The sequence below is a fragment of the Babylonia areolata genome, chromosome 7 (assembly GCF_041734735.1).
Source record: "Babylonia areolata isolate BAREFJ2019XMU chromosome 7, ASM4173473v1, whole genome shotgun sequence".
Classification (NCBI taxonomy): Eukaryota; Metazoa; Mollusca; class Gastropoda; order Neogastropoda; family Buccinidae; genus Babylonia; species Babylonia areolata.
The window spans coordinates 50469130-50481378 of NC_134882.1; the positions used below are offsets into that span (position 1 = coordinate 50469130).

The 12249-nt window shown below is 38.8% G+C and overlaps 1 protein-coding gene across 1 annotated transcript in view; it reads left to right on the forward strand.

Moving 5' to 3' along the window:
* Positions 1–5038, forward strand: part of LOC143283870 (uncharacterized) — a 63052-nt gene extending 58014 nt beyond the window's left edge. The window contains exon 10 of the mRNA XM_076590250.1: positions 4264–5038. Within this exon, the coding sequence (XP_076446365.1) occupies positions 4264–4568 (305 nt within the window). The 3' untranslated portion in view covers positions 4569–5038. The remainder of the gene's footprint in view (positions 1–4263) is intronic.
* Positions 5039–12249: the final 7211 nt, after the last annotated feature.

Genomic DNA, 12249 nt, shown 5'->3' on the forward strand with positions numbered 1-12249 from the left:
AATCCATGTCAGCGTTCGGTGGGTTATGGAAACAAGAACATACCCAGCATGCACACCCCAGAAAACGGCGTGTGGTTGTCTACACGGTGGGGCAGACAAACAAAACGGTCATGCACGTAAAATGTCATATGTCAGTGAGTGTGTATGTATGTATGCCTGAAATCTGATTGAATGACACAGGAAAGGAATGATGAGCGCCCGGTGGCAGCCGTCAGTAGGCTCTACCCTGGTAGGCAGCCTGATGTGCTAATGACCCCGAGTTTGGGAAGCGCTTAGAGCTTGGACTCAGACCGAGGATAGGCGCTATATAAGTATTCATACCATCCATACCCTGGGGGTACGTCTGAACCCCAGCTTGTTCTCCATGGGTAAGTCAGAACCTTCAGTGCTTTGTGAGTAAATGGCCCTGTCTGTACTGGGTCTGAACCCATGCAAGACTTGCTTTGCATTTTGCGGGCAAGTATTCACCTTTGGTGTATCTACACTGGCGACAAGGGTAAATTTGAATTTTATGAGCAAGGATCTTCACACTGCTATGTTTTCTTGATGCTTACGTATTACGTTTCTGGTGTGAAAGTTAACTTATTCCTTATTTTTAATCAGCCACACTATGTTCTGTACCCTGAGAAAGTCACCATTGCACGCTTGAATACTGCCCATGCGATATTTTATCTTGTTTGTCTGTCTTTTTCCACATGTATACTCGCCTGCTTATTTTTTTCGGAAATAATAATAATGTAATTGTTCAATATTCATATATGTATCCATTATGTATTCAATCATGTAGTTTGCAACATATAGTGATTATTTACTAGCTTTGTATTGTGCACTTTGTGGCCGCCGTTTTTATCTTGCTTTTCCATAATGTTATGCAGACCATATATTCGTTTGGCCAATACTTGATTTTGTAGTATTATATAGCCGAACTGTTTTCTTATGCTTTTTATCTATTATGTTGTTGTCCCATTTACTAACTTAAATGTTGCTGTGTTTGTCCGCATGTCTCGTGTATGTCAGGTTATGTACATATAATCTATGGTCAGCCGTGTTAAAAAGCGATCTTACAAAATAATTCATCATAGGTCATGAGAAATATTGACCTATGTTAACGTATGGCTAAACCTTTAGTCATGTTCGCATCTGTATGTTATCATTTGGCGCACGCACGAACATTTCGACGTTGCTGGCATTGACTTTCAGCCATTACGATAAGCTGACTGGTCGTGAGGTAGTCTTTTAAGCAAATATTCGAAAATCGTGACATACTGTTTTGAAGGGTATAGAGTGAGTAACAGTCGTACTATCTTTGATTTTTTTTCAAGACAGATGTTGTGACTGTGTCATAAACTGACTTTCGTTTTGAAAACATGTGTATAGTCTATACATAACGTCAAAATGCCAATTCTTTAAAAAAATTAAAAAAACAATAAAAAACAAAACAAAAACAAAAACATATGTTGTATAGTCTAGACACGACGTCACAGGGCTAATCCATTTTGGAAAACACGTTGTATAGTCTGGATACAGCGTAAAATTGTCAGTTCTTTTGTTTGTTTGTTGTTGTTGTTGTTTTAAAGCATGTTGTTTAGTCCAGACACGGTGTCACAAGGTCAATTCTTTAAACATGTTGTTTAGTCCAGACATGGCCTCACAAGGTCTTTTCTTTTTTTAACATGTTGTATAGTCTAGACACAGTATCACAAGGTGAATTCTTTATTCCAAAACATGTTGTATAGTCTAGACACAGTATCACAAGGTGAATTCTTTTTTCCAAAACATGTTGTATAGTCTAGACACAGTATCACAAGGTGAATTCTTTTTTTTCCAAAACATGTTGTATAGTCTAGACACAGTATCACAAGGTGAATTCTTTTTTCCAAAACATGTTGTATAGTCTAGACACAGTATCACAAGGTGAATTCGTTTTTTTCCAAAACATGTTGTATAGTCTAGACACAGTATCACAAGGTGAATTCTTTTTTCCAAAACATGTTGTATAGTCTAGACACAGCATCACAAGGTGAATTCTTTTTTCCTTTTTTTTCCAAAACATGTTGTATAGTCTAGACACAGTATCAGGTGAATTCTTTTTTTTCCAAAACATGTTGTATAGTCTAGACACAGTATCACAAGGTGAATTCTTTTTTCCAAAACATGTTGTATAGTCTAGACACAGTATCACAAGGTGGATTCTTTTTTTTTCCAAAACATGTTGTATAGTCTAGACACAGTATCACAAGGTGAATTCTTTTTTCCAAAACATGTTGTATAGTCTAGACACAGCATCACAAGGTGGATTCTTTTTTTCTTTTTTCTTTCCAAAACATGTTGTATAGTCTAGACACAGTATCACAAGGTGAATTCTTTTTTCCAAAACATGTTGTATAGTCTAGACACAGTATCACAAGGTGAATTCGTTTTTTTCCAAAACATGTTGTATAGTCTAGACACAGTATCACAAGGTGAATTCTTTTTTCCAAAACATGTTGTATAGTCTAGACACAGCATCACAAGGTGAATTCTTTTTTTTCCAAAACATGTTGTATAGTCTAGACACAGTATCACAAGGTGAATTCTTTTTTCCAAAACATGTTGTATAGTCTAGACACAGTATCACAAGATGAATTCGTTTTTTTCCAAAACATGTTGTATAGTCTAGACACAGCATCACAAGGTGAATTCTTTTTTCCTTTTTTTTTCCAAAACATGTTGTATAGTCTAGACACAGTATCAGGTGAATTCTTTTTTTTTCCAAAACATGTTGTATAGTCTAGACACAGTATCACAAGGTGAATTCGTTTTTTTCCAAAACATGTTGTATAGTCTAGACACAGTATCACAAGGTGAATTCTTTTTTCCAAAACATGTTGTATAGTCTAGACACAGTATCACAAGGTGAATTCTTTTTTTCCAAAACATGTTGTATAGTCTAGACACAGTATCACAAGGTGAATTCTTTTTTTTTTTTTCCAAAACATGTTGTATAGTCTAGACACAGCATCACAAGGTGAATTCTTTTTTCCAAAACATGTTGTATAGTCTAGACACAGTATCACAAGGTGAATTCTTTTTTCCAAAACATGTTGTATAGTCTAGACACAGCATCACAAGGTGAATTCTTTTTTCCAAAACATGTTGTATAGTCTAGACACAGCATCACAAGGTGAATTCTTTTTTCCAAAACATGTTGTATAGTCTAGACACAGTATCAGGTGAATTCTTTTTTTTCCAAAACATGTTGTATAGTCTAGACACAGTATCAGGTGAATTCTTTTTTTCCAAAACATGTTGTATAGTCTAGACACAGTATCACAAGGTGAATTCTTTTTTCCAAAACATGTTGTATAGTCTAGACACAGTATCAGAAGGTGAATTATTTTTTTTTCCAAAACATGTTGTATAGTCTAGACACAGTATCACAAGGTGAATTCTTTTTTTCTTTTTTTTCCCAAAACATGTTGTATAGTCTAGACACAGCATCACAAGGTGAATTTCTTTTTCCCCAAAACATGTTGTATAGTCTAGACACAGTATCACAAGGTGGATTCTTTTTTTTCCAAAACATGTTGTATAGTCTAGACACAGTATCACAAGGTGAATTCTTTTTTCCAAAACATGTTGTATAGTCTAGACACAGCATCACAAGGTGAATTCGTTTTTTTCCAAAACATGTTGTATAGTCTAGACACAGTATCACAAGGTGAATTCTTTTTTCCTTTTTTTCCAAAACATGTTGTATAGTCTAGACACAGTATCAGGTGAATTCTTTTTTTTTCCAAAACATGTTGTATAGTCTAGACACAGTATCAGAAGGTGAATTCTTTTTTTCCAAAACATGTTGTATAGTCTAGACACAGTATCACAAGGTGAATTCTTTTTTTTCCAAAACATGTTGTATAGTCTAGACACAGCATCACAAGGTGAATTCTGTGTTTTTGTTCTTTTTTATTTAAAAAACACATGTTGTATAGTCTAGACACAGTATAAGAAAGTCAATTCTTTTTTTCTTTTTTTTTCGAAAACATGTTGAAAAATCTAGACACAGTGTCACAAGATCAATTCTTTGCTTTCTTTTTTTGTTTCTTCTTCTTCTTTTCTCTTTTTTCTGTTATTGTTGTTGTTTTTATTGAAAACATATTGTATAGTCTAGACACGGCGTCACAAGGTCAATTCTTTTTTTTCTTTTTTTTCCTTTTTTTAACAACAACAACAACTTGTTTTAGCGACCGACGAAGCAATTATTTCTTTTTGTCCATTTTTCAGCCCGCCCGAAACCGACAGCCACCTCCATTTCCCCGGAAAGCCTCGCCTCCATCCTCAGCAGCATTCGCAAGGAGCTGACCCTGGACAAGCAAAACCTGTCCTCCACCCGAAGAAAGAAGACCAGCGCGAGCGACGACCGCCCTTCCGCTATAGCCGCCGGCTACGTCGGCATCGCTATCATCGTCGGCACCGTTCTCGCCATCGTCATCTTAGACTCCGGCGCCTTGTATCGGGACATCAAGAAGCTGCGGGCTTCGTGCAAGAAGACTAAACGTTCCGCCAGGGTTAACAGCTCGAAGGTGTGATGGGTCGCAGGATTGTGAGCGAACAGTCTGGGGATCCTGCGGGAATGGAGAGTGGAGAGTGTAAAGGGTTCTTAGTCCTGTGTGAACGATTTTCTGTTGAGTGTAAAGGGTTCTTAGTCCTATGTAAACGATTTTCTGTTGAGTGTAAAAGGTTCTTAGTCCTGTGTAAACGATTTTCTGTTGAGTGTGCAAAGGTTTCTTAGTCCTGTGTGAACCATTTTCTGTTTAGTGGGCAAAGAGTTCTTAGTCATGCGGTAATGATTTTCTGTGGAGAGTGTAAAGGGTTCTTAGTCCTATGTGAACGATTTTCTGTTGAGTGTAGAGGGTTCTTTTAGTCCTGTCTGAACGATTTACTGTTCAGTGTGCAAAGGATTCTTAGTGATGCGCGAACGATTTTTCAAGAAGACTAAACGTTCCGCCAGGGTTAACAGCTCGAAGGTGTGATGGGTCGCAGGATTGTGAGCGAACAGTCTGGGGATCCTGCGGGAATGGTTTTCTGTGGAGAGTGTAAAGGGTTCTTAGTCCTGTGTGAACGATTTTCTGTTGAGTGTAAAGGGTTCTTAGTCCTGTGTGAACGATTTTCTGTTGAGGGTTCTTAGTCCTGTGTGAACGATTTTCTGTTGAGGGTTCTTAGTCCTGTGAGAACGATGTTCTGTTGAGGGCTCTTAGTCCTGTGAGAACGATGTTCTGTTGCTTTTAAAGGGTTCCTAGTCCTGCGTGAACGATTTTCTGTTGAATGTAAAGGATTCTTTTAGTCATGTGTAAACGATTTTCTGATGAGTATAAAGGATTCTTTTTGTCCTGTGTAAATACTTTTCTGTTGAGTGTTAAGGGTTCTATGTCCTGTGTGAATGTTTTTCTGTTGAGTAGAAAGGGTTCTTAGTCCTGTGTGAACGATTTTCTGTTGAGTGTAAAGGGTTCTTAGTCGTGTGTAAACGATTTTCTGTTGAGTGTAAAAGGTTCTTAGTCCTGTGTGAATGATTTTCTGTGGAGAGTGTAAAGGGTCCTTAGTCTTGTTGAATGATTTTTTAGTGATTGTGAAGGGCTCTTGGTCCTGAGTGAACGATTTACTGTTGAGGGTTCTTAGTCCTGTGAGAACGATTTTCTGTTGAGGGTTCTTAGTCCTGTGAGAACGATTTTCTGTTGAGGATAAATGAATAAATAATAATTATGATATAAAAAAAGGGAAAGAAAAAGAAAGAAAAAGAAAGAAAGAAAAAACGAAAAAGAAAAAAAAAAGGGTGAATGGATCAGTGTAGTTGATTTATTGAGAAGGGTCAATCGCCCATTGCTAGTATCGATAATTGTGCTTGATTTAGTAATCCGTTTGAGCCGCACCCACACACGCCAAGCTCTCGCGCATCCCCGAGTTGAAAAGACAATCTAAGGGAAACAACCCAACTCCATCCGAAAGGTGCGAAACACGATCGCCTCCCTTGAATCGTGTTTTCCACTTTCCTTTACTGCCTTTGCGTGGGTTTGATTTGTAGATCGAATAAAGATCTTGATTGATTGAGGAGAAGGAGGATCGATCGACTTTTGTAAATAATCAACAGTCAAGGCCTTTTATTGTTCAAATGAAGTAGATACAATTATAAAATCAAAAGGCCGATATTTGCCAGAAAGGAAAATGAAGCAGAACCTCATAAACATGAAATCTTAGGAATTTGGTTCACATAAAAATCAACCAAAAATAACTGCAGTGAGTAGACGTGATAAATTAATAGAAGCTAAGAAATTATTCAAGATAAGATCAAATCGCATATGTTGTGGAGTGATGGCCAAGAGGTAACGCGTCTGCCTAGGAAGCGAGAGAATCTGAGCGCGCTGGTTCGAATCACGGCTCAGCCGCCGATATTTTCTCCCCCTCCACTAGACCTTGAGTGGTGGTCTGGACACTAGTCATTCGGATGAGACGATAAACCGAGGTCCCGTGTGCAGCACGCACTTAGCACACGTAAAAGAACCCACGGCAACAAAAGTGTTGTTCCTGGCAAAATTCTGTAGAAGAATCCAGGTCAATAGGAAAAACAAATAAAACTGCACGCAGGAAAAATACAACAACAAAAAAAAATGGGTGCCGCTGTAGTGTAGCGACGCGCTCTCCCTGGGGAGAGCAGCCCGAATTTCACACATAGAAATCAGTTGTGATAAAAAGAAATACAAAATACAAATACAAATACACCCCTCGGTAGATTTACCATCTTGTAATCTCTACCACTGAACCGAGTGACCTGCTTATGGATTCTCCTGACTGTGGTACTGTAAATTTTCTCAACTGTTTTGGAGGGATTTAGAATAAATTTCCAAGACAAAAAATGCGAAAACTGCTCAAATATAATAGTTAAACATTGAGTTAATACTATTTGGGAATGACAATTGAACAAAAACGGATGGAATATTCAATCATATCATTCTTTTGACGAAGCACTTTGTATGCAAATGCACACTGTACAACATTAGACCACGTATAAAACAAATTTTGGTAAGAATTAAGATACAATCACAATGTCGAAAGATATGCACATTCCCTGGACATAATCATTATTCGTTATATTTACTAGAAAATTGTACCCCTACATGAATGTTATGGAAAATTTTGTGTAAAAAAATATTGTTTTATTTGAAACATTATTCGAGTGCATAATATTGTCACAAATTATACCGTGTTCTATTCTTTTATGCAGGTGGATAGTAACAGTTTGTTGTGCATCATATATCATTGTCGGTGTTGTATGTCATTTCCTTCGGATATTTCTTGTACAGGTGATGCATGTGTAAAATGAAGTCGAATCCATACTGGTTGATAACTGTATTGTACAACACTTGTGTCAAACCTGCACTTTTCCCCCTCAATCTTAGGCTTGATGGATGTGTTTTCATATGCACCCACTAAGATGTCAATAAAGATAGAATGAAAAGAAAGGAATTTATAGTCTTGGTCTAAATGTTAAACAAAAACGATGAAAGTATGTCACTAGAAAATGATGATGAATCAAAATTCATGGTGTTTGCAAGCAGAATCCTTAAGAATGGGTGTAACAAACATTGACATGGACAACTTCTGTAAAAAAAAAGAGTAAAAACTAAAAGAGAGAAAGATTCAACTGGACACTATTTATGGTTCTGCAGATTTTCTTAACTGTTTGTGGGGATGTAGATTATTAATTTTTTTCCAGGAAAATGCAAAAATTGCTCAAATATAAAGTTGATAATAGAGTTCAAACTATTTTGAAATGACGATAGTGCGAAAACGGATCATTCTTTTGAAAGAAACACTTTGTATATAGCTGCAGACTTAAAAATTAGACCATATATAGAGCAATTTTGGTAGACTTAAGAAGCAATTATAAAAATCGAACGATACGTACATTAGGCATGCTATTCATAATATCTATTTGTGAAATATACCATTACATGATATTTGTGGAAAATCATTGTGTTTAATTAAGAATGTTTTTTTGAAACATTATTCTAGTGCGCAGCATTGTCACGACGTCTTTGTTCTCGTGCATTATGTTATACATTGGGATACCTCCCGTGGGATACTGGGGGTCTTTAACTATAAATAGCATCCCCGCCTTCTGGAAATTCTGTGCTAGAAATTCCCTCTTTTCTATTGCTAGCAGTCTTTGTGTCTGCCTTTTTTCTTCCTTCATTTTTGCCTCCTTTTTTTCTGCTATCCCTGTCCATTCCCCTCTCATTTTTCGAGCAAGCCTTGCCTTGACAGCTTTTTCTCTTGAACGCTGTTTTTGATGTACTGTCTGTGTCGTTTTGCTCTGGCGATTAGGTCGTGACATTGTGAACACTGGGGTGGGAGGAGCTGTTCATTCTGCGGTGTTATTTGCCTATATGACCTTTTTATGTGTTTCTTGTTGGGCTTGAAATATTATGTGTTTCCCCCCTTTTCATGATTTTTTTTTTTATATCTGAGGATGACTAATCACGCGGAAGGGCTGACGTCCTTAGCACGGCCTGATCTTACTTTCCCTATGAAGCTAATGGTTAGGGTAATGTGTCATTCACGAACTGTTTTGTAGGTTTTCCTTAACGCTTTTTTTCTGCTTCTTTTTTTTTCGGGGGGGAGGGGTCGGGGGTGGGTGGTGGGGGCGGAGGTTCTGTGAGTATGTGACTGTTTTGTGTTTTAAGCGGTTGGACATTTTACATAGCTGGGCAGTCTTGATACGGCCCTGTGCGGTCACCTGGACTATTGGCAACAATAAACAGTAAATAAATGGGGATAGTTATGCTGTTTATATGCATCATATATCATTGTTGATTTATCACGTCATTTCAAGTGAATGTTTCATTTACATGGAGATATCTGTGTGGAATGAAGTCAGATCGATCGTTTATAACTGTATTGCACAGCATTTGTATTTAATTTAATTAACCTGCACCTTTCCTGTCTACCATAATCTTGATGAATGTGTTTTCATGTGTACCCACCAGAATGTGAATTAGATAGAATAGAAAAGACATAATTTATGGTCTTTATCATTGTCAATGGCCGCAAAACCTGGCTTGTTCGTGGGGGCGCTGCAATGCTGAACGCATCACCAACATTCTCCATTTCTGGCTGTCGTGGAATAGGGTCAGAGTTTTGGCAAAGCTCCTCTCTGTCCACACAGTGAAGTTTTCTGCCCACTTTTCTCTCTGCCTCGTCTCGTTTTCCCCTGAACTGTTCCATGAAGGATGGGCTTGGGGATCCCGTCGGATCTTGTCACATGCCTACATCATCTCATTTCCCTTTTTTTTTTTTTTTTTGTCGTCGTGGTCAGTAGTTCTTCATACCGACCAACGTGCTGTTTAATTATTTTTCTGACTTCATTTATTATGTTGTCTTGGAAGGCTGTATTCAGGACCCTTCTGAAGCAGCTCATTTCCACTGCTTAGACTCGTCTTCAAAGCTCTGCTGTAAGAACCCGGGACTCCCATGCATACAAGAAATTAGAGGGAACCAGTGCATGCAGTAGCTTCGACTGTTTTGAGACTGAAGTTCCTGTGGCTCCATATGGGCTTCAGTCTTGCCAGCGCTGTTGCAGTCTGCGCACCTCTCGCCAGTATTTCGGTCTTGGACCCTTCTTCACTGATGATGGCATCACGGTACTTAATCTGCTTCACTGTTTCTATCTGTTGACCGCTGACATTGATCTTGGTCTTAATAGGGTCTTTGCTGTTTGCCACGAGTTTCGTCATGGTTGATGTTCCATCAAAGTGTTTCACGGTTTTTCTGTTTATTCCCCACTGCCCGCCAGCCCATCAATATCATCAGCGAATCGGAGGTTTGTGATGGTAAGTCCTTCGATGTTGACAGCGCTAGAGTGTCCTTCCAGGGCACTAGTACATTCCAGGAAGATGTTGAAGAGTGCATGAAATAGAAGACGCCCTTGACGCCCTAGCTGTTGTGTAGAACCAGTTGTCAATAGTTCCTTGAACGAGCACTGCACTGTTGGCCTTTGCGTACAGTTGTTGGATGGTGTTGATCAGCTTTTGGCCCATAGTGTACTTCTTCACGATTGCCCACAGTGTTTCATGTCACACTCTGGACACACACGGTGTATCGTGGTCATTCACGGCTTGAAGAATGAAACAGACGATCAAATGACCAGGCTATTTCCTAAAGGCAGCTACTACCGGAACTTGAGAGTTGTGTATATCGGTCAAATGTTTTGGGGGAAGAACAAGGAGCAGCGTCACATCAATCAGAATACTATAAAAGGACACGGAAGACTTACTCCTAGCAGAAGACACGGCTGTGGAGGTGCAAATAGAGCCTGCGGGCACTGGCCAGAAGGGGAAAGTCGCTGAAGAGAAGGAAGCAGGTCTTGCAGAAAGACGGTTTTATCGGGGCTATAATGAAAACCGTCTTGGGGTACTCAGGGGTCTTTTGGGATCCAGCCTGAGTTTGTAACCATGGAGCACACCCAAACCATGATTCTGGTGGACCCTCTTGTGCTTGATTTTGCTCTTGAAACACATATCGTGCACATTTAATGGGCCTACATGTGACTGTGTTTATCTATCTATCTATCTATCTATCTATCTATTTATCTATCTATCTATCCTTTGTTAAAAACAAAATTGTACTGATTGTTCATAATATGCTCATGCATCTCTTCTCCTGCTCTATCAGTCTCTCTCTATGTCTGTCTCTTCTGTCAGTCTCTCTGCCAGTCTGTGAGTCTGCCTGTCTCTTTTCCTTCTTGCCCACCTTCTTCACTCTCTTCTCTCCATCATCCTGTTCCTCCTCTCTACCACACCTCTCGTCTCTATCATTGTTCATTCATAGCGTTATTGCATTGTACATAACTATGTGTAGGTTTTTTTGTGTATGCGTATGTTATTATGATAACGTTGCTGCTGTAAATGTGATATTGGCTCGCACTTTTTCTTGTTTATTATTTTTATTATTATTTTTTTATTGTCTTCATTGCCCAGAGAGCCGGTGTGAACGATCACTTTGTGCTAATTCCTCTACCCTATTTGATTAAAACTTCGTTTGTTTGTTGTTTCTTTCCTTTATAGTCATTCCAAGGGCCTCAATGAAAAGAAGAGGTGTTTTTATCATAATAACATATTTTCAACTTTTCAAGGTCATTTAACCTTGTGTGGTCTGTGCATAGAACTTGTTTTGGCTTTTGTGGAAAAGTGTGTATTTAGCAGATTCACAGAAATGTCTTTGATTACGTTTGATTTTGACGAAGTTTGTTCGGGAGTTGATTCATAGTTTGTCATACTGATTTCGGGGTCCTCTTTTCAGAATCCCATAAACGGACGACATCATTTCCCAACCACTTTCAAAAACATTACCTGTGTCACCTTATCCCATAAAGTTTGAAGCATTGATCATCTTGTTGATATCGTTTCTATTTTTACGGTCAACCACATCTCTCTCTCTCTCTCCCTCTCTCTCTCTCCCTCTCTTTCTCTCTCTTCTCGTATACACATATGCATGTGTATGGATATATGTATATATGTGTGTATGGGTTTGTTTGCTTTTCTAGAATATTCTACTTTTATTCCGTGTGAAGTACTTTTGTGTCATTTATTGATTCCCATGATTATAATCCACATCACTTCTACTTTTGTTTGTTGGTTGCACAAAAAGGAAGAAAACAAGGAAAAGATCACGCATTAGCTGTTACTTGCTTTCTTGGAATTGCTATACTTCTTTTTTACAAGAGCAGAGTGAATATATGTGTAAAAATATATGTGTAGTACCCGTCCCCTCCAGAACCACCATCCCCCGCCCCAAAGAAAACACAAACACCCCCCTCCCCCCCTTTTTTCCCCTCTGTTTCAGTTTCTATCTATCTCCTCTTCTCTCTCCTCCTCCCACTGTCTTTTTGCCCACTTGCAACATGACTTGTATTATGTTAATGTAATCAAGCCTCCATTGAATAACCGCATCATCGCCCTTCAGCGTATTGCAAGGTGTATCTACCAGTATGTTTGTGTATCGTTATTCGGATTACTTTCTCTTTCGAGCACACACACACACACACACACACACACACACGCGCGCACGCGTAAGCTTACACATACAAGTGTGTGTACATTCCCAGGGCAATGTTTACTTGGTGTATTTGCCAGTGCACAGTCCGGCGGCTGATAAACCGCGATAAGTAGGTGACCACTTCAGTCCGGCCGCTGATAAACCGCGATAAGTAGGTGACCA